Source organism: Staurois parvus, unplaced genomic scaffold (assembly GCF_062004578.1).
Source record: "Staurois parvus isolate SC_StPar_1 unplaced genomic scaffold, SC_StPar_1.0 ptg000425l, whole genome shotgun sequence".
NCBI lineage: Eukaryota > Metazoa > Chordata > Amphibia > Anura > Ranidae > Staurois > Staurois parvus.
In genome coordinates this window covers 1323165-1346368 of record NW_028318221.1, presented here as the reverse complement: position 1 = coordinate 1346368, position 23204 = coordinate 1323165, and the positions used below count along the sequence as shown (strand labels likewise).

Genomic DNA, 23204 nt, shown 5'->3' with positions numbered 1-23204 from the left:
CCTGGGTTACAAACAAAATAGGTTCTGTAGGTTTGTTCTTAAGTTGAATTTGTATGTAAGTTGGAACAGGTACATTTTTTGAGTATAACGCCAGCCAAAAAAATAATTTTTACATTTTTTCTGGATAGCATAGGGAAGGGTTAACACCCATGTAATGTTTGTTTTGCTGTCTGTGCCCCTCTTCAGAAGATTTCATCTCACTTTCTGTCCCTGTGACAATTGGATTTTGAAAATTTTGGGTTGTAGTGGAAAAAAAGGATTGGTGATAGAGCCTCAGTTGGGACACCTTTTTCCCATGATAACTCTTGCAGGAGTGAATTTTGCCTTCCTAAGGGTAGATTTACTCTCGCTTCCTGTTGTCTCCCTCCGTTTGTAAGTATGAGTTGGATGTATGTAACTCAGGGACTGCCTGTATGTTGTTTCGTTTTTTTATTTTACTGGTTATGGTGTAATAAAAATGAAAGCAATTATTATACTTTTCACGGAACAAAAGGACTACCACATTTCAGAAAAGCAAAAGATGATTTTAAACATATTAGAACATGGTAAATATTATTCATGTTGATTTTTTCTAATCTGGAACATGCTGATTTATTTTAAACACTCACCGTCTGGTCTGTTAGTGGTGGTAGTACAATAGTTTTCTCCATTGTGTTCATCACTAGTTTCCATAACTCCTTTAAAACGCGTTTCAAAACAGTCTTTTCACAAATTTTAGCAAACAGGGTAAGACTAAGGTGAAAGGAAGAAAATGCAAGGAAGACAGGGAATTATTTAGATTTCCATCATGATCAACACTTTGTCACAAGTCAAGTTGGCTGTAATTAATAGCTTTGTGCCTTTTTCAACCCCCCTCACTATGTAACCATGCAAAGTAGCATTTTTTTGGATTTGGTGTTTTAAAAATCAACAAAAGATCTGTTTAGTGGAGAATAAGGCTCTTGCCAGGCTGTAGCGTTACGCTACATGGGTAGGTAAGTGGAAACAGTTCCAGGTGAGACAGTAATAATAATACTTATGACAAATAGTTAAAAAAGCAACCTGTAAATTTACTAAAACTACTAAATATTATTAATCAAAAATGCACGGCCTTCATTAACATTTTCTTGGCAGTTCTATAATACCAATATGTCAGATTTCATGATTTGCTTAATTGATTTTTCATTATTTATCTAATATAAATTTCTTCTGTACTAGCATATAAAACAATCTAATATTGTTACTCTACACTTATATTTATAATAATTTTATGTGTTTTATCTTATATGCTAAGACAAAGTGAACAGTTACCAATGAAAAAACATAAGCAAACTTTGACTGGTTGGGGTTTTAGTAATAGCTGACATATCTCCTGCAATACTGCCAAATGGATCTAGGAATAGGATCTAAGAGGGTGATCAGTTAGGCAAATGGACACTTCAGTGATCTTCCATATATAGAAAACACATTTACATAGACCGCTGAGACATGTTTATAAGGGCTAATTCACACCAGCTGCTGTGGTACAATATTGTGGCTGGGGTGCAGTGCAGTCCAGGAGTATCGCTGCAGTGTCAATGCGCTGATCTATCGCACCATTCACTTTTTTAAAAATTTACTTTATTGAAATTTCACAAAGACATTTCATAAAAATCAAATAGCTGCTGTGCGGTGCAAGGCAGTTGTGTAAACTGGGCACACAGGGGAAAAGGCATTTTGCCTTATCATGCAGCAGGACTGCGCTGGAATAGCCACCCAATGCAGTGCTAACACATTTAAAACGCGTTTAAAAACAGTCTTTTCACAAATTTTTAGGTGTGAATGAACCCTAAAGCAGTGAATGCAACATTTACCAAACATCCTTTAATTTTTACTTGTGCATGAGATTTGAATTAAAGGGATTGATTAACCACCTGTGAATGTTTGGTGAATGTCACATTCACTGCTGTATAAATTTGACTCCAAATATTTATTGAAATTGAGCAACAATATTAATTCATATTTTTCTGTTATTCCTTACTTTATTTGCTCATAAGCATCTGTAATCATTCTTTTTAATTTGTTTTCTTACTTGCTGTCTAGAGGGTCCAGTATAGGTTGTAATACATTATCAGCATCCTGGGCCACACTGCTGCAATTACTGGCAGGCACATTTCCAGTCCCTTTAACCTGACTAAGAATCTCTCCCATTTGTTTTACACACTCCTCAATATGTGCATGGAAACTGCAAAAAAAGAAATAATAAAAAAGCAATATTGGTTACATACGAAGTTACATAGTGACGTTACACAATGAGGATATTTTATGATGTGGAATACATCTAACTGTCCAGTATATTTTCCTGATTGCATGCATACAGATTATATTTAGCATATGAACATTTTGGTATATGGAATACGCAGACTCACTACTTGCAAAATCCTGCATTTGTTGCTGCCTTTTCATTGTCGTCCTATTATCTGATTCTACCAGGATGGTAGACATCGATTTATTATCAAGGCTGACACAAACATTTTCACATAGATTATTGTGACACAGACTTCCGCTTTTAGAAAGAGCAACAGAGCAGAACTATTAATTAGCAATCATGTAACAAGCACGTTTGCCTCTATTTATGAGGATTTCTTTTTATGAGGAGGTGAGCAAAACCTTGGACAGAGGGGTGGCGGTGGACGTGGTATACTTGGATTTTGCAAAAGCGTTTGACACAGTTCCCACACACACGGCTAATGTGTAAGGTAAAGACTACAGGCCTGGAAAAATCAGTATGAAAATGGATAGAAAATTGGCTAAAAGATCGTAATCAGAGAGTAGTGGTTAATGATTCATACTCTGAATGGTTGTTAGTGGTGTTCCCCAAGGTTCAGTGTTCGGACCCTTACTTTTTAATATATTTATAAATGATATAGGGTCTGGGATTAAAAATCCCATTTCAGTCTTTGCAGGTGACACCAAGCTGTGCAGTGGAATAACGTCCTTACAGGATGTCTTCAATTTACAAGCCGACCTCAATGTACTGTTTAATTGGGCAACTATGTGGCAAATGAGGTTTAATGTTGATAAATGTATCATACATACTAGGGGGAGTACATCTGGGGGAATCAATGGTCAAGAAGGATCTGGGAGCTCTAGTAGATTATGGCATGCAATGCTAAGCTGCTGTTTCTAAAGTGAGCAAAATCCTCTCTTGTATTAAAAGAGGTATAGACTCCAGAGAGAGAGATATCATATTCCCCCTGTACAAATCATTAGTAACACCTCATCTGGCATATGCAGTTCAGTTTTGGGCACAAATTCACAAAAAGAACATTGGGGAACTGGAGAAAGTACAGAGAAGGGCAACCAAACTGATAAGAGGCATGGAGGAGATCAGTTATGAGCAAAGATCAGAGGAACTGAATTTATTCTCTCTTGAGAAAAGGAGCTTAAGGGGGGATATGATCAACATATATAAATACATCAGTGGTTCATATAGTGAACTCAGTGTAGAGTTATTCACCCTGAGGTCATCACAGAGGACAAGGAGGCACTCTCTACGTCTGGAGGAAAAGAAATTTAATCTCCAAACACGGAAAGGTTTCTTCAAAGTAAGAGCTGTGAAAATGTGGAATAGACTCCTTCAAGAGTTGATTCTAACCAGCTCAGTGGATTGCTTTAAAAATTGCCTGGATTCTTTCTTGGATACACAGAATATAACCGGATACTAACATTTATAGGTAAAGTTGATCCAGGGAATATCTGATTGCCTCTCGGGGGATCAGGAAGGAATTTTTTCCCCTGCAGCAGCAAATTGGATCGTGCTTTGCTGGTTTATTTGCCTTCCTCTAGAATAGATCAACTGTGGGTGTAGGATTATAACTTTTTTTTTTATATGGTTGAACTGTATACACTTTTGTCTTTTTTTCAGCCGGACTAACTATGTAACTATGTAACATATATGTTATTTTAAGCCATTACACATTAAGAATTTTAAAAATAAAATTATTTATAAGTTTATCTAATAAATAATTGAAAATACTTTACATTCCCCTTAAAGTGATATTAAAGCCAAACACTATAATTTTTTTCACCTTAAAGCATTTTTGCATTAATATAAAAAAACACCCCATTATCTTTCCTACCCATGTCTGCCTTTAAACACTTACCTGGCTCTTGTCACTACTCCAGCACTGTCTTGAATGCATCGCCACTCCCCTTACTCCTTGCTTTCACAGGAGACACTAAGGGCAGCAGCAGCCATAGGCTCCCGCTGCTGTCAGTCAAACTCCTGTGAGGATAGAGTGGGGCATGGCTTACTGGCGCTATGTGTGTCTATGGACGCACACAGACTGGCTTGTAAGCGCACATGCATGGGTGCCTCCTTAGCACCCAACTTGCTAAGGAATCGCCCGAAGCAAGGAGAAAGCGACAGCACTGATTGTGAAAAGAGCAGAAGGCATTGTTTTCTGTGCAATATTGTTGCCACTTTTGCTAAAGTTCCACTTTACAAAACTATGAGCAGGCAGCCAGGCACTTTATTGCAGAAGAGACATGTAGTATCTCTTCTGCAATAAAAGAAACTATCCTTCCCATTTGCAGTTTTCTTTGGAATGTACACTGATCTGGGTTTAAATTCTGGCACAGCTTGTGTGCTGGGATGACTGCACTCACAAGAGTTACGTCATCATGCTCCGGCCAATGAAGACAGCCACAGGCCAGCACCTGGAAGAAGCTGGGTTAAACCATGCTGCAGACACATGTTGGACCTTTGGAGAACAGGTAAGTAACGCAGAGTTTAGCTCTGCTTTAAAGGAAATTGAGATATAACAGATTTACTGGCAGGATCACCAGGTGGAAATAAAGTAAAACAAGCCTGAAAACTAAAACTAATGCAGCCACCACTTCTAAGGACTAGTAAGATGCATTATAAAAGAATGCTTTGTTTGGGGGCTTAATGCCACTTTAAGTGTTGGGGGTGTTGGGGAGACGATAACTACTTGCTGTCCAAAGTCCATGGGTCCCCATGCTGAGGTAAAGTAAATATCTGTTCCTCACAGTGCTATCTGTCAGACCATACTGTCACTGACAGCTAAAGGTCCGATAACAATTGTGAACCATCATGGTTCCTGCTTATGTGATCAAAATAAACTTCTTCACCCTGCAAGTGCTACTGCAGCCTCAAGGGGAACTGTTAATACTAAAAAAACTGTAAGGATTAAAAAAATAATCAGTTTTAAAAATTTGAAAATTTGTAACACTATAATATTTGTAGCTGCATCTTTGACTATACTCTATGTCTTCATCCTGAATAAAGTTTGTGTTTCCTATTAGTAGACAAGCAGCAGATAAACACATGTGGGCTGTGCACTGTCTCTTCTGTAATGCCATATAACAGTTTTGTATTGGCTAATGTGCCTCTCCCACAGGATAGTATGATGATGTGTCATTAGCTGCAATATAGTCATGCTTTAAATGTGTGCTTGGAAGGCAATGGCCTTACCTCTGAGTCATAAAGCAATATGAAGAATAATTTCCAGAATGTAGATGACCACACAATGCTACCACTGCTCTTGCTTGTGTCTTGAACTTTTCCTAGGTCTGACACACTTTGAGTTACGTCATCCTGAGCAGAATTACTGACCCAAGAGCTCTTTTGGGAGTAACTGTTTCCTATTGGTACCACCAGAGAAAATGGAGGTGCCGGCCCCAGGGTGCTTGGGTTCTCCATGCTAGTAGGTTCTGATTCTGCCAAAGTATGCAAATTTGTAGCTATGACTAGCTGCTTATTCTAAGAAGAATATACTCTGGACACTCATTTTCTTAAAGAAAAAAAGAATATCTCAAAAACTGACACCAGAAAGTATATTTAAATTATGTTATGTATTATAGTTTCAAGCCTTACAAGTCATCCTGCAACAACACAGTTTTCCTCTAAGGAGGCACAGTACAGACAGCATATCAAAATTTAAAGTTTTCTTAAACATTCCATAAGTCTTCCTCTTATACCAGGTATCTAGTGTCCCTTCTTGCATTGGGTGCACATGCTCCTTCTACCGACTCTACAGAAAGATCTTGATCTCACATTAACAGATACTCCTTTTTCTGATTGAGTAGAACGCCATCAGATCGGACAACATGACCTCTGTCACCATACTGCCATGGAATAAATAGGGTCAAACCATGAAGGACCCATTTAGGCTACATAATTTAATAAGTAATTAATAAGTAATTAGCAACAGTTTTGATAGTGAAAAAAGCAAAAGGGTGCTGTATGAACTGCAGCCTTTATAGTAAGAAGAAGAAATAGCTTATATTCAAGCAATGAATCATTTAAGTACTACTTATTATTAAGAGACTTTTTTTTAAATTAACCTGTTTCATTGTTTAGTATAGTTCTTATTGTGAAGCCCTGTGGATTGCAAGTTTCTTGTTTCAAGCCTTTAAATTAGACAATGAATTAGCATTATCCACTGTGTCCAATGGATGAAGAATTGACCCAGGAAGCTGTAAGACTGAACCACAGAAACAATAAAATGCTGGCTAAGCAGTGTGACAGATGTGAATGAATCACAAGAATAGCTGAAAAAGATGCAAATTCTTTGGCAAGTAAAAAGTAAGATTATACAGTATATATATATATATATATACAGGGCTTTCTTTCTGCCGGAACGCGGCGGTACTGCGTTCCGCCACCTTTTTCTTCTTGTCCCCGCTCACCGACTGCCTCTGCAGAGCTGACAAGCTATGCAGAGCAGCGAAAGTGACAGGTGCCGGACGCGGCTTGTTTATGTCATGCTTGCGCGTGCCCGGCACCTGTCACTGCCGCTGCTCACAGCCGGTGAGCGGGGACATGCACGCTTCACCCCCCCCCCTCTACCGCCAGCGTGTAAACATCGGGGGCGCGCGGCCACCCCCATAGGAAAGGTGTATCTTAGTACACCCGGCGGTGCGCGCTGACGTCATCACGCCCTCTGCTCGTCGATCCTACCATAGCGCGGATCGTCAGCATCAGGTAAGGAGCGGCGATACAATTTTTCTCGCTTTTCTTGCTAATGTGGGGGGGGGCAGTGTTACTCGCTATTCTTACTAATGTGGGGGGGGGGGGCGGTGTTAATTCCATACATTTACTTTTATAGCCCCTCCCAAATTTTACTTGCATTCCTGTTCTCTAAAGGGGTGGTCCTAGGGTTTGATGGGGGCGTGGCCAGGTTTGGGTGGGGGAGTTCCACCACCTTTCCTCTGAGAAAAAAAGCCCTGTATATATATATATATATATATATATGTGTGTGTGTGTGTTTGCTTGGAGATCTATTTTAACATATGGCAACAATTGTTAGTCTACTTAAATTTTACAGATTCAGGCATCTAGGTGGGAAATCTCTTCAGGAGTAAAAAAAAGAGCTATTCCATGTTTAACAAATCAGGGTTTTGTGTGCTCCATTGTTTTTCTATTTCACATTGAAATGTGTGTTAGTTGATCCTTACATTAAAAATAAAATAAAAAAATAAAAAACAAATATATATATATATATATATACACACACACACACCAGCCACTTTACTAGGTACCCATTTTCAATTGCTTGGTAACACTAATTGCTGATTAGCCAATCCCATGGCAGCATTGAGGAATGAAGACGTGGTGAAGACGACTTGTTGAATTTCAAACTGAGCATCAGAATGGGGAAGAAAGGGGATTACATAGTTACATAGTTAGTCTGGCTGATAAAAGACAAATGTCCATCCAGTTCAACCAAAAAGTGATTTAAGTGATTTTGGACATGGCATGGTTGTTGGTGCCAGACATGCTGGACTGACTATTTCAAAAACTGCTGATCTACTGGGATTTTCACATACAACCATCTCTAGGGTTTACAGAGAATTGTCCGAAAAAGAGAAAATATCCAGTGAGTGGCAGTTGTGTGAACGAAAATGCCTTGTTGATGTCAGTGGTCAGAGGAGAATGGGCAGACTGGTTGCTGCGACATTCAGATGGTAGGGTCAGAAATTGGCATTAACAACATGAAAGAATGGATCCATCCTGCCTTGTTTCAATGGTTCAGGCTGGTGGTGTAATGGCATGGGGAATATTTTCATGGCACTAGCAAGGTGTACTTAATAAAGTGGCCAGTGAGTGTATAGATACAAAGCTCCACACTTACCTTGTAGCAAATATTCTGCTAAGCTCATCCAACACATTGTTTAGTTTCACTTGCAGCTCTTTGAGGATGTCACTAGTTTCTGGGTCCAACTAAAATATAGGAAATAAAAATACTGGCTTAAAATTGCTTGACTGTATTCTGTGCATACTCTGTACATTGTGACTAAATGTATTGGAATGTAAACGGTTTTTCCCTTGGTTAAATGTGTTCTTCTGTGTCCTACTGACTATGGAATTATGCAACAATGGATGTAATTGGCACTTTTATAATATTGATTGAATTAACTTTGTATTCAGTTTTTATATAATACTTCTTGAGTTCTTTTTTAGGTAGAAACAATTATTAGCTAATGCTTGTCTACTAATAAATATATTGATTTGTGTTTGCTGACATTGTAAATTGATGACAGTGCCCATCTGTGCCCTTATTTTTGTTTTGGTGTTATGAATTGTGGTAAAATAAAATTTTCTGTTTGATATATATAAAACATTCAAGGAGGCATCAGTAACTTTGCTTTTCATATATTGCTTCATGTACCTATGCAATGTGGTATTCTTTTTAGCAGACTTGTTGTACTGTACATCGTTGCCAACAAGTTCTCTAGTTATTTCACCTTGAGTAAACTGTTTTATGTATTCATGGCCGTACATCATTAAAGTTCTTCGGCATAACATATTTTCCAAATTTTGTATAGTGGTTTGCTCAATTTTTCCTCTTTAGCCTTCCATTCAGAATACAGAGTATAGGAAGGACAAAAATGTCTACATAAATCAATACAGAGCAGGGACATCACTTACTCAAGATGTGCTGCTGCTTCCATTTGGCCAATAGCCCTGATGGTGCACAGGACTCAGAGAGTATCAATTAATTGAGACAAATATTAAACAGATCTGATTACTTATTTATCAAGCACCAAGGAGACCGGAGCACTTTTTTCTGAGGAAACAATTCATCCTTCTGGACTACCAATCCTAGGCCAAAGTTGCTTTTTACAGACTGAGTACTCATGTCAACCTTAGTATTCATATTCTTGCCTAGATATGGATGTTTACATTAACTGCATGTAAGATGAGTAAATTACACCACAGAGTGTCTAGTGTACTCACTTCTTTCCCACCCATTGCTTCAAACATTTTCTCCAGCTGGACACGGAGCTGCTGGATGTTATTCATTAAGATACATGGCTGCAGAGACACATAACAAATAAAAGGAATAACTTTGAAAATTTAAAGAAAAAGTAAACCTCGAAACTACTTTTCAGCATGTTTGGGCATCATGTCTAACTTTATACAGCCTTCTTAAGCAAATGTTTTTTGTGTATCTGTACAAAATGTGGGAATTCCCCTAGTAACAGCATTTCTTGTTTCAGTCTGACTATGCTAGGTCACTGTCACGCAATTAGCATCAGCCTTAGCCTGCCATGTGATCTTCTTTGTTTGGATGTTGGGATGCCTATCAGGTCTATGAGATAGGCAGCTCAATGGCCTACTGAAAGAGTGCACACACAGGCTGACAATGGTGCCCTGAATTGCAAAACAGTGGCTTAGTGTTGCCAGCCTAAAACAGTAAGTGTTGCAACTGGTGGGATATTTATGTAAGAAACTGTTCAACAGTTTTACAAAAAAAATATTTGCTTGAAAGTATTATGCCAAAAATACTGAAAAAAGAGGTTTAGAGTTTATATACACTTCTACGACAATGCAGGTTTAAGAATGGATTGATTTGACATAAATATATATTATGACTGTGGGAAATGTTATTTTCAATCTTGTATCCAGTAATTCCACAGAATGACATTTTCTCCTCATTCTATGCCCTACTTGTAAGGTAATGGCCTGTGGTATACAGTAAATACAGTCAGGTCCATAAATATTTGGGACATCGACACAATTCTAACATTTTTGGCTCTATACACCACCACAATGGATTTGAAATGAAACAAACAAGATGTTCTTTAACTGCAGACTGTCAGCTTTAATTTGAGGGTATTTACATCCAAATCAGGTGAACGGTGTAGGAATTACAACAGTTTGCATATGTGCCTCCCACTTGTTAAGGGACCAAAAGAAATGGGACAATTGGCTTCTCAGCTGTTCCATGGCCAGGTGTGTGTTGTTCCCTCATTATCCCAATTACAATGAGCAAATAAAAGGTCCAGAGTTCATTTCAAGTGTGCTATTTGGATTTGGAATCTGTTGCTGTCAACTCTCAAGATGAGATCCAAAGAGCTGTCACTATCAGTGAAGCAAGCCATCATTAGGCTGCAAAAACAAAACAAACCCATCAGAGAGATAGCAAAAACATTAGCCAAAACAACTGTTTGGAACATTCTTAACCTCCCTGGCGGTATTCCCGAGTGTAGCTCGGGGTAACATTTCAGTACCAAAAGCGGTAACCCCGAGCTACACTCGGGAATACCATGCGGCGCTGCTCCGGCATGTGTTCTTCACTTACCTTACCCTGCGCTCCCACGATGTGTCCCCTGCAGTGTCCCCGGCCATCTCCTCCGGCCGATGCCGGCATCCGGCTTCTGTGTCCTGTCCCTGTGACGTCAGGACGTATGGGCGCCGGCGGCGGGAAATTTAAAAATTTTAAAAAATGTCATTTTTTTTTTTTTACATTTTACATAGTAAAACATTGCTGTCTCAACCAATTTCACATACATCTTGTCCCTAGTGCTTTGTCCTGTGCCCTGCCTGCATTTTGTCTGTTCTTTCTGCCTGGAAACTGAGAAATGTCCATGGCGTCCAAAAAGTGTCCCTTTAGGTCAAAAGCGGGTTTAGACCAGCTAGAGAACAGCGATAGTAAATCAGAACCACTTGCAGAATTGAGTGATAATGATTCGTGGGGGAAATTCGTCATCAGACACTGAAAACGATTTTGCGACTGAGCTCAGCAATGTGCGAACTTGGCGCTATATTTCACATTTCAGTGTTTTTAGTTTGATTATATTATTGAATTAAATTTTTTATTATTTTTATATTATTTTTATGATTATTTATTAAATTATAATTTATGATTTTGTGTTTCAAATTTTATCATACCCGGGATGTTTACTAGACTCTTGTTCGGACAGATTTCAGTGAGTTTTTCCTAAAAATTACAGGCCTACAATAAAAAAAATACATATTTCCATGCAAAAAAATGGTACCGCTTTCAGCACCAAAAATCTGAAATAATCATACCGCCAGGGAGGTTAAAAAGAAGGAACACACCGGTGAGCTCCGCAACAGCAAAAGACCCGGAAGACCACGGAAAACAACTTGAGGGTTCACCACAAGATGTAAACCATTGGTGAGCCTCAAAAACAGGAAGGCCAGATTAGAGTTTGCCAAACGACATCTAAAAAAGCCTTCACAGTTCTGGAACAACATCCTATGGACAGATGAGACCAAGATCTACTTGTACCAGAGTGATGAGAAGAGTATGGAGAAGGAAAGGAACTGCTCATGATCCTAAGCATACCACCTCATCAGTGAAGCATGGTGGTGGTAGTGTCGTGGTGTGGGCATGTATGGTTGCCAATGGAACTGGTTCTCTTGTATTTATTGATGATGTGACTGCTGACAAAAGCAGCAGGATGAATTCTGAAGTGTTTCGGGCAATATTATCTGCTCATATTCAGCCAAATGCTTCAGAACTCATTAGACGCCGCTTCACAGTGCAGATGGACAATGACCCAAAGCATACTGCAAAAGCAACCAAAGAGTTTTTTAAGGGAAAGAAGTGGAATGTTATTCAATGGCCAAGTCAATCACCTAACCTGAATCCGATTGAGCATGCATTTCACTTGCTGAAGACAAAACTGAAGGGAAAATGCCCTAAGAACAAGCAGGAACTGAAGACAGTTGCAGTAGAGGCCTGGCAGAGCATCACCAGGGATGAAACCCAGCATCTGGTGATGTCTATGCGTTCCAGACTTCAGACTGTAATTGACTGCAAAGGATTTGCAACCAAGTATTAAAAAGTGAAAGCTTGATTTAGGATTATTTTTCTGTCCCATTACTTTTGGTCCCTTAACAAGTGGGAGGCACAGATGCAAACTATTGTAATTCCTACACCGTTCACCTGATTTGGATGTAAATACCCTCAAATTAAAGCTGACAGTCTGCAGTTAAAGCACATCTTGTTCGTTTCATTTCAAATCCATTGTGGTGGTGTATAGAGCCAAAAATGTTAGAATTGTGTTGATGTCCCAATATTTATGGACCTGACTGTATTAATATACTGTAATATTAGTTAGTAAACATATAGCTATATAAAGCATTTAGAACTAGAAAAGCTACAATTTCTGGGGAAATTGTGTGAAGTGTTCTTGCCTCCACCAGTAGTCTACAACTAGAGTGGGCGGAGTAACTGGGTGGAGTGGCTTGAGTAACTGTCTGCTGCCTGCTCACACACCTGGGTTCCTATGGCAACTCACTCTACAGCAAGGGCAGAGAAGAGCAGTAAAAACAAACTGCTCCAACTTGCTCACTTCACTGGTGGTTGCCATCTTCAAATGGTTGTAGTTTAAAAATTATAAATCCTACACTGAAGAGACCCAGACCTACATTTTGATGCATAGTATGTCTCTGAAATATTAAAAATGAAGGCACAGTCGCAGTTTAGAGATTGCCCTTCAAATTTGAGGTGGCTAGAGTGGAGTTTCAATAAATGTCAATGGGCGGCATGAGTTGCAAACAAATGGTTATATTGTGAAAGCTATCAGGACTATGGCTTAGCCATGGACATTTTTAGTGGCAGCAGGGATAGCTGAACGTTTTCATATAAGATTTGTGTAGGTGGGCTTGAAAATGAGGGAGTGATGGCAGTTTAGAAATCATGTCCTGATTTTTCAGCTCACACTCTAGCTTTTGTCAGCTCCCACTCTAGTTTTGAACATTCCATTATTCATTCCTATGGGACCAATTTCACCACAAAAACGCCGATATTTCGTGAACCATTCGGCGAAACGTTCCACAAAGTAATAGCACACCAATCGGGAACAATCCGCACGTTTCGGTATATTACTGTCTATGTAGTGTAAAAACTGTGGGAGGAGTTAGGGTGGTAAATTTGGCTATAATAAAAAGAATATATATGTGAGATAACAGTAAGTGGTCTTGCCATGCAAGAACACTTAATAACAATGCAAGCCATGAAAATCAACACAATTTCAAGTATCAGTGGCAAAATGATTGTAATTGTAATTTTAGTTACATTGGCAACTATTACTATTTAGGACAAAAACTATCCTAGATTTGTCACATTACCACTTTCTCCTCTTTCTTCTCTTTAGAGCAGTGTGAAGCGAAGTCTTTGGAGATGATCTCTGCATATTGAAGTAGGACATTACTGATTGTCTAGAGAAAGAGAGAGAGAGAGAGAAGGGAAGAAGAATCACAGACAATTATGAGATTAAAGATAGTAAGATAAAGAGTAAAGGACACATGACACTTGTTGCTTCAGAAACAACTCTGTACAAAAATTCCATAAACATTCTATAAGATTGTTGAAAAGACACTTAAAAAGCAGATTGTCCTTTTCTTTCTGGAAACAATTTTGGAACATAATCATACCTTGGCAAATCTGCGCATATAATGTCCAACTATTTGAGGGTCGGGGCATTCCAACTTCTTAATTATCTCAAAGCTCTGGTTGAGCTGTGAGAAAACATCTACTACAGAACAGGAAAACAGTGCATGCTCTGAGGTTTGCTGGAACTGCAAGAGGAAAACAAAACATGTTAATCATCCATAAACAATATCTAAATTATTGGCAAGGCAAGCAAACTGATACCACCACTTTCTCCTTACATTTTTCCACTAATCCCCTCTCCATTCCCTGCTGAGAACTGAACTCCATACCTGGCATCTAGCAGCACGTCCCTGATGCTCCTGCTGCTGCTCTTATCTACTATACCATCATGAAGCAATTTTAGTAACAGTACAGGAAAGTTGCAGTCAATCACAGAAGTAGCCCATGATTTTTTTACCTACTAGAGTGTTAGTTTTGCTCATTGTCAAGCAATGGGAACGATTTACCAAAAGCATATAGACTGTTCACTTTGCAAGAGAAGTTATATTTTGCATGGAAATTTTATCCAGAGCTTAGTGAATGAGGTAAAGCCCTGCTGACTTCCATTATCCTATTATGTTGAAGCAAAAATGCTGGGGTTTTTTCCTTGCAGATTGGGTATTCTTTGCAAAGTAAAATTTCACCATATTCACTAAGCGTTGGGAAAAAAATCTAATGCAAAGCGTAACTTCACTTGCAAAGTGAGCAGCCTAGTTGCTTTTAGTAAATCAACCACTTTGCGTTTTTTTTTTTTAAATTATGGAACCTCTACTAAATCTGAGTTTACTAAAGGCAACTGTTCACTTTTTCAAGATAACTTGCACTTTACTGAATGTGGTGAAGCTCTGCTGACTTCCATCATTCAATCCCATGCAAGCAAACATACTTGTTTTTTTTTTTTGCATTTGATTTAGTAATTTTGCGAAGTGAAATTGCACCACATTCACTAAGCTCTGTGGAAAATGTCCACGCACAGTGCAACATCCCTCTGAATGTAACCAGCCTATTTGCCTTTAGTAAATCAACCACAGTGTTTCCAATCTGGATCAGCTGTTTACTTGGCTTTTCTGCTGGGAGTCTGACAACTCTAAGCACAGAAAAGCTCAGAACAGAGCACTTCTGGGTTCATTGATCGCAGAGCATAACGGGCAACAGATGTTCCCCGATCAACTTCTGCTCTCCATCTTGACACGAGCAGGACAGCTTGAGAAACACGGCGGGTGGACATCACCTTCACAGTACTGTAAAAGTGATCACTTTTTCTGAATAGCCAGAAAAAAACGATGTGGAACTCACAGCTGCTACTGCAGCTGTGAGCTTATTTTAACCACTTGAAGTCCAGATCATATATATACTGTCTGCAGAAGGCAAGTGTTTAAAGTGCATCTAAAGCATCAGAGCTGAGTGCAGGATTAATGTTCAAGAGGATATGTGGCATGTGTTTAAACAAATGGCAGATCAGAGAATTAAAATAGATAATCTAGATAGAAAAACAGAGCTAGAAGGAACAATTTTCATGTTATAGTTTTTTTCAAAGTGATTGCAGTGTTTGGATTCACTAACCTTTCTTTCAAAATAGCTGAAAAAGACTTTGGGTAAACAAACGTCTTGTGATCAAGACACAATGGTTTCCCACTAAAACTAAATTTAAACTTCCATAACCAAATTAGTTTTACTAGCGTGAAATAGCCTAGTCAGATTGGTAATTTGGCTCACATGATTAATAAATATCCATCTGCATTTTTCTACAGATCTGCAAAAGCAAGATATTTATTTTACAAAAACCAAACATCATATATTTTTTTATATTTCTTAGAGTAACCTATGATACGTTCATCCAGACTTAAAATGGTGGATGCAGCTAAGAAAGCAAAACACAGCTAACATTCTCCATGAGCACTTTTACAGTTCAAGAAATCATGATATCCATAGACAGCTATGTTATGCACACACCCCTGGTGTGGACAGGTCCTCTGTGGGATGGTATCATTAATTGAGGGATCACTTGGCTCCTAAGGGAATTCTTCAGCAATTTATGAGAGGGAAAGGGGTACTTGATGGCTCTATAATTAAAGCTAGGAATTAACTCTCATTTCTGTAGATTATATAGACCTGTCATTCTTATACATTGGATGTGAAAATACAAAGTGACTACATTTATTCATCATAGCAGCCATACATGATGCAAGTATCAACTAAATTTGGCTTTGGTTCTCCATTTTAAAAGTGTTATAGGCTATTATGCACTCAGTTGTTTACAAATATGAGAGGTAATATAAGTGTTCTTGACTTACCTGTTATTACCTGTGTTTCTTTGACTATAGTACAGGACACAGGCTTCCAATAATTAAAGTGGTTCTAAAGGCTTTTGGATTTTTACACTTATGCATTCTCTGCACTAAGGTAAATAAAAAACCTTATGTATCCAGGATCTCACCCCAGCCCCCACCCCTCTGAAACTTACCTGAGCTCGATCTTGATCCAGCGCTGTGCATGATGAGAGCAGCGGCTCTCTCCACTCACTCCCTCCTCATTGGGGAGACTAATGGCAGCAGGAGCTACTGTCATTCAAATTCTGCTGCTGTCAATCAAATTCTGCAACGAGGGAGTGGGGGGAAGGGCTGAGCCGCACTGTCTGTGTCTACAGATGCAGACAGGGCATCTCAGGATTGAGCCCGCATGGGTGCCCCACAGGAAGGACCTGAGAAGAGGAGAATTATGGCTGCTCTGTGCAAAACGTTTGTTGATTTTAACCATGGACATAATCAACAGTCATAAAGTTTACAGTCACTTTAAGGCCATGGGTTTTATGCTGCCACCTTCAGGTGAGGGCAAAACAAAGCTGTTAGGGCAGCCCAAAAAACCCTCTCACTCTCAGCAATCCTTTAGCAAGCAGTAAAAGGATACACCAAAACAAAGGAAATGGTGTTTTGTGTCCTTTACTGTACAATATAAAAAGGATTTTACAGGTAAGTCAAAAATCCTTATTTCTAAATCTTACAGTACAGGACACAGGCTTCCGTTAGTCGAGACCATGCAATGTCTACAAGTAATTCAACCGAAGAATGGGCAACACAGCAAGCAATGCCAAAAGCCCAAAATAAGCAAGAAACTTGCTCTCAACAGAGAGAATGGCCATCATTAAGGTCACTAGCAACAAAAAAACCCCCAAAGATTTATGGGAGTAAGTGGGAATATATGGGTTGTCCTAATAGCTTCTTTTTTTGTCAGTGCAGTCATCTGAAAGTGGCAGCATGTAATGCATGGTCTTAGTTAATGGAAGCCTTTGTACTGTACTGTATAATTAAAGGAGTAGTATAATTAAAGGAGAGGTATGACCAAAGCTTTTTTGGGTTAAACTTCTATGGGTCACAAGACCGCAGTTAGTTCTGCATTCTTGTGACTGGTTTTCAGATGACAGCGGGCTGAAGCCCACTGTCAGCTGATGTTACAGAGCCAGTCCAGATTCTGAAAACATCTTGACCATATGGTGATCTGCTGAGAGGCTGAGTCAGCCCCTCCCACTCTCTACACAGCCCAATGCTCCAGAGAGTGCTGGAGGGGCAGAGAGGAGAGACGGTGACTGACAGTCATGGCTCTCTGCTCAGAACGGAGGGGGAAAACTAAGCAATTGTGGTGTTTGATCGCTCAGTTCTTTGTGAAGAGGCGGTGGAGACGGATGCACCATTGGACCGATGCTGCATCCACCAAGATGAGTATAATGCTTTTTTTTTTTTTCAAAACTCCATACTTCTGTTTTAGGGAACTGTGCTTCAGATTTTTCTGCTGCTACTAAACCACTTGTTGAGTTAATCCATACTTCTTCAAACATAGAAGGTTTTTAAGATAAGGGAGCTGGAGAAGGGGGATATTGTTCTACGCTGATAACACCCTAGTAGATTCCTAATGCACTACTGGTACTTCTTCAAGCATATGGTTTCTATTCAGGATTTCAAGTGACTTGGTCCAATATTTTTCTGTTTGTGTTGAACCTATTTTACAAGCTTTGGAACTAATCATATTATAACAATTGATTAAAAAAATAAGTCCAAAGTGGTTTTGTTTCTGTAGCATCAAAACACCCCAAAATGGTTTTTTCTCAGTGTTATAATTTCCCACTGTGGTCTTGCACTACTGGAATTCCACCTACACTAACTTGCTTTACAGCTGGTTTATATATAAATGCTTGCACAACTCTGGGAGTATCTATAGACACTTCATGTCAGTGGCATCACTAAGGTTGATGTCACCTGGTGTGGTGAAACAAGGTATCACCCCCTAAAATATTTATTTCCTGTTTTCTGAAAGTGCTCCAAAGATGTAGCACACAGGACTTTTTGTGCGCTTTCATAAAATTCAGAAAGAAACATGCAACCTAATAGAAATCTATTGGACTGCAGCTATAATTTTGGGAAAAATGCAGGAACACCTCCTTTACATTGCACAGCCCCTGCACCTCTGGACCCCTTTACATTACATAGCCCCTGCATCTCTGGTCCTCTTTACAATACACAGCCTCCTTTACATTACACAGCGCCTTGTGCATTACACAGCCCCTCCTGCTCTTCGCTCTGCTGTGTTAGAGACAGTGGAGCAGGCAATCTGGCAGCCAGCCCTGGGTGTCACCCCTCTGGCGGGTATCATCCAGATGCGGTCTGCACCCCCTGCACCCCTATAGCGAAGCCACTGTTTCATGTGAGACATTAGCTATTGTCATTGTCAGTTTACTATGTTTTAGTTTGTGAATGATATAAAGTAAACACGGTGTACTATGTTCCATTTTATGAATGAATAGGAGTCTATACAGATTCCTATCCATTCATCTACAATGCAGATCAGGCTGCAGAGAAAGGGACAGTCTTCATTCCCTTTCTCTGTCTCAAAAAAAGAGACATTAGAGGTCTATTTAGACCCCTGATACCTCTCCAAAGCCCCCCCAGAATTAAAAAAAATAAGTATTAAAAATAAGTGTTATTTGGTTAACAAAACTAAATAAATAAAATTGTAAAAATAAAAATAAAAAAATAGTAAGGCTAGGTCCAACCTAGTTCAAACTTTGTGGCCCACGTTTGCGTGGACATAGAAGCCCTTTCTTTTGAATGGGCTGCTGCACTGGCGTTTAACGCAAAAAAAAGGATGCACCTTTTCCAAAACACATCCGCAAGGAAACTGCATGGTGTTTTTGACCATGTGGTTTCCAGCACCCGCAATCGCACTGTGGGCTGAAATGCGTGAGGGTGCCATTCAAAATGAATGGGAGCCCTACGCGTCTCACTGCAGGTTTTTGCGGGTTCGGGTGCGATAGTGTGAACCAGGGCTAATTGTCTAATCTCCCTTACATCTGAAGCCAAGGGATACGCTCCAGAGGCTACTGACAGGCAGTGAGGAAGTGTAGGGACTCACCACTTGTTTTAATCCAATTTTTCCAATTTCATGAATTGCACACAGTTGCTGGGCGTTTGCAGTGCTTCCCCATTTTTCCCCCCAGGATTTTAGTTTATTTTTAGCGAAAATATAGTTTTGATAAACGTGCACAAATATCACTGTGCCTTAAAAAGCAGTAGCAACTTTTTGTTCTAAAGATCGTGGGCTTTCAGAAAATATATTTGTTTTGGAGGGGGTGTAACTTTACAAACTCTGAAAGCTGTAAGTGAAATTAAACCCTCCAGATATTTAGAGAAATTTGGTTATTTACATTTTTGCATACATTCGATTTTTACTATTTCCCAAAAGGACGCAATTTAAAATGTACAAATATTTGTTATTTATTAACTCAATACAGGTTAAGCTTTTATACTGAGTAAGAATTTTTTTTAAATTTGCTTTGTTTGTATTTGCTAATAATGAGTTTAGTGTATTTTTAGTGAAAATATTGATTTGATAAACATCTGTACTAATATTGCGGGGCCTTAAAATTCAGTAGCACCTTCTTTTTATTCTACTGGTAATGTGCTTTCAGAAAATACAGGTGAAACTCAAAAAATTAGCATATCGTGCAAAAGTTCATTTATTCCAGTAATGCAATTTAAAAGGTGAAACTAATATATGAGATAGACTCATTACATGCAAAGCAAGATAGTTCAAGCCGTGATTTGTCATAATTGTGATGATTATGGCTTACAGCTCATAAAAAACCCCAAATCCACAATCTCAGAAAATTAGATTATTACATGCAATCAATAAAACAAGGATTGAACATAGAACAATATCGGACCTCTGAAAAGTATAAGCATGCATATGTACTCAGTACTTGGTTTGGGCCCCTTTTGCAGCAATTACTGCCTCAATGCGGCATGGCATGAAAGCTATCAGCCTGTGGCACTGCTAAGGTGTTATGGAAGACCAGGATGCTTCAATAGCGGCCTTCAGCTTTTCTGCATTGTTTGGTCTCATGTCTCTCATCTTTCTCTTGGCAATGCCCCATAGATTCTCTATGGGGTTCAGGTCAGGCGAGTTTGCTGGCCAATCAAGCACAGTAATCCCACGGTCAGTGAACCAGGTTTTGGTGCTTTTGGCAGTGTGGGCAGGTACCAAGTCCTGCTGGAAAATGAAGTCAGCATCCCCATAAAGCTCATCTGTGGAAGGAAGCATGAAGTGCTCCGAAACCTCTTGGTAGACGGCTGTGTTGACCCTGGACTTAATGAAGCACAGTGGACCAACACAAGCAGATGACATGGCTCCCCAAATCAACACAGACTGTGGAAACTTCACACTGGACTTCAAGCATCTTGCATTGTGTGCCTCTCCATTCTTCCTCCATACTCTGAGTCCTTGGTTTCCAAATGAGATGCAAACGTTCCTCTCATCAGAAAAGAGGACTTTGGACCACTGAGCAACAGACCAGGTCTGTTTTTCTTTAGCCCAGGTAAGACGCTTCTGACGTTGTTTGTTGTTCAGGAGCGCATTGACAAGAGGAATACGACATTTGAAGCCCATGTCCAGGATCCGTCTGTGTGTGGTGGCTCTTGATGCACTGACTCCAGCCTCAGTCCACTCCATGTGAAAGTCCCCAACACTTTTGAATGGCCTTTTCCTGACAATCCTCTCTAGGCTGTGGTCCTCTCTGCTGCTTGTGCATCTTTTTCTTCCACACTTTTCCCTTCCACATAACTTTCTATTAATGTGCTTTGATACAGCACTTTGGGAACATCCAACTTCTTTTGCAATTAACTTTTGAGGCTTTCCCTCCTTATGGAGGGTGTCAATGATGGTTTTATGCACAACTGTCAGGTCAGCAGTCTTTCCCATGATTGTGATTTCTACTGAACCAGACTGAGAGACCATTTAAAGGCTCAGGAACCCTTTGCAGGTGTTATGGCTTAATTAGCTGATTATAATGGGACACTTTGAACCTAGAATATTGCACCTTTTCGCAATATTCTAATTTTCTGAGATTGTGGATTTGGGGTTTTCATGAGCTGTAAACCATAATCATCACAATTAAGACAAATCACAGCTTGAACTAACTTGCTTTGCATGTAATGAGTCTATCTCATATATTAGTTTCACCTTTTCAGTTGCATTACTGAAATAAATGAACTTTTGCATGATATTCTAGTTTTTTGAGTTGTATATGGTTTGATGGGTCTTTTACAAACTCTAAAATCTGTAAGGGAAAAATAAAAAAGCAATGGAAAAATTAAAAAAAAGTGGAGAGCAGGGCCTGGCAGCTAAAGGGTTAAAAACCAATTCCATCTATTTCACCATGTTACACTGATATATAGGGTGCAACTTGTAATGAATAGATGAGTTCACCATGACAGATAACAAACTATCTGATAAACCTTTACAAATCATTACTGATGTGTTTTTATCCAAGGTAGAATTGGAGGTCCCCATGGACATGTTTTTAACACTTAATTACAAAGATATGTGGCTTTCTATATGAGTACCTTGTTCTATTTGTTTGTTAAAAAAAGAGCACCTAACTAAAAAGGTGTCTTTAAAAGTAATCAAAATTGGAACAATTAGTGCTGCAAAGTCATTTGTTAATGCTTTCATTAAAAAAATAAATATAAGAAATGTATCCAGAGATGTAAAACAAAAGATAAAATTATGTAAAAGTTACAATTTCTATTTCTAATTGTTAAAATATATGTAAAGCTTTTCTCAACTGACCCCATCTTTTTTGTCTCTCTCCAGGGCTCCATGAAGAAAATCCCGGGAAACCTCTTCATTCTCATCTAACCACTGGATAACAAAAGGTTCAAACCAACTGTAAAAGCATAAAAAAATATGAACTCAGGGTGTCAATTTATTTGACAAAATAAATGATTCTGATGCAATTTTGTTACATTTCAACAATGTATGATATTAAAATAAATCTCTTATGCACTAGCATTACATGTGTTTTAATCATGTAAACCATTCCAAACATAAAAGCCAAAGGCTCGGTTCACACTGACGCCAAGTCGGCATGACATGTGAAATCCCATATTAGTCAATGAGAGCTGTATTAGCACTACTGAAGTTGCTTCGACTTTAGAAAAGGTTCCTGTACTACTTCAAGGCAACTTCTATCTGAGTTGTGCCCAAATACTTTAATGGAAGTTGCCTCCAAGTCAGATCCTCATCTATATTGATGTGAATGGGATCCGACATTACAGGAGGATTACCCAGGCATTTCCTGAAAGTTGCTTCAGAGTTGCTTCAAAGTAGTACTCAAGTTGCCTGGCAAAGTTGCACTGTAAGTCACGCAACTTTCAGGTCGTAGTAGTGTGAACTGAGACTAACTCCAGCAAAAAAAAGGTTTTGCTTTGGATAAAGTTCTGGCAGGTTTCTATTTCTGACTATGACCCTATTGGACAGGTTTCCTGTACTTGTGGTTGTCATGTATCACAGGAGCTTGAGCTGTATGGTGGTCACTTAAAGTACTAAAATAAAAAAAACATTGGCGCAATAAAACCATTGTCAGAAGTTCTAACCCTTTCTCCCGCTGCTAAAAATGTATTCTTGTTTTTGTCTTTGTTGGAGAGTTTCCCATCACTTCCTATTTCGACAGAAAGGAAGTAAGGAGGAATCTTCCCAAAAGGGACACAGATAACAATAAAAAACCAACACAGCCTTTCCCTGCTCCTAAAAAAATGGCTGTTCTTAAACTTGAATAGATAGTATACCTTGGGGAACATACTGATACCAAGCCATGAACATAAATGAGATTCTATTTAGAAATTTCTGATACCACCATGCCACTTACGCTGGATATTCAGGCACTTTGTTCTTAAATGCTGGAAGCTCTGTCACATATTCATTGTATAGCCATTTGACTTTGAAGTGTAAATTCATGTAGTCCGCACTCTTACATAGACGGTGCTTATCATGTTCTATAATAGAAATACAAAAAGCACATTTTGTAAATGATGAGTGAATGTTGAAAATTAAATCTGCCAGCGGTTTCCGCAGTCCACATACGTCTTCTGGTTTTATTTCAGTTAAAGTAACGGTTTCTGAAAAGCACACCAAAGATACAGCATGCAGAACTTTTGGTGTGCTTTCATCAAAAATGCATCAAAAAGGAGCAATCTA

The 23204-nt window shown here is 39.0% G+C and overlaps 1 protein-coding gene across 1 annotated transcript in view; it reads right to left on the bottom strand.

The window, feature by feature from the left end:
- UNC13A (unc-13 homolog A) overlaps nucleotides 1-23204 on the bottom strand; it is a 227412-nt gene that overhangs the window by 64633 nt on the left and 139575 nt on the right. The window contains exons 29-36 of the mRNA XM_089687413.1: nucleotides 22876-23002; nucleotides 21798-21894; nucleotides 13682-13825; nucleotides 13376-13465; nucleotides 9227-9304; nucleotides 8121-8209; nucleotides 2051-2203; nucleotides 603-732 (exon numbers count right to left, since the gene is read on the bottom strand). Coding sequence (XP_089543539.1) covers nucleotides 603-732; nucleotides 2051-2203; nucleotides 8121-8209; nucleotides 9227-9304; nucleotides 13376-13465; nucleotides 13682-13825; nucleotides 21798-21894; nucleotides 22876-23002 — 908 coding nt within the window. The remainder of the gene's footprint in view (nucleotides 1-602; nucleotides 733-2050; nucleotides 2204-8120; nucleotides 8210-9226; nucleotides 9305-13375; nucleotides 13466-13681; nucleotides 13826-21797; nucleotides 21895-22875; nucleotides 23003-23204) is intronic.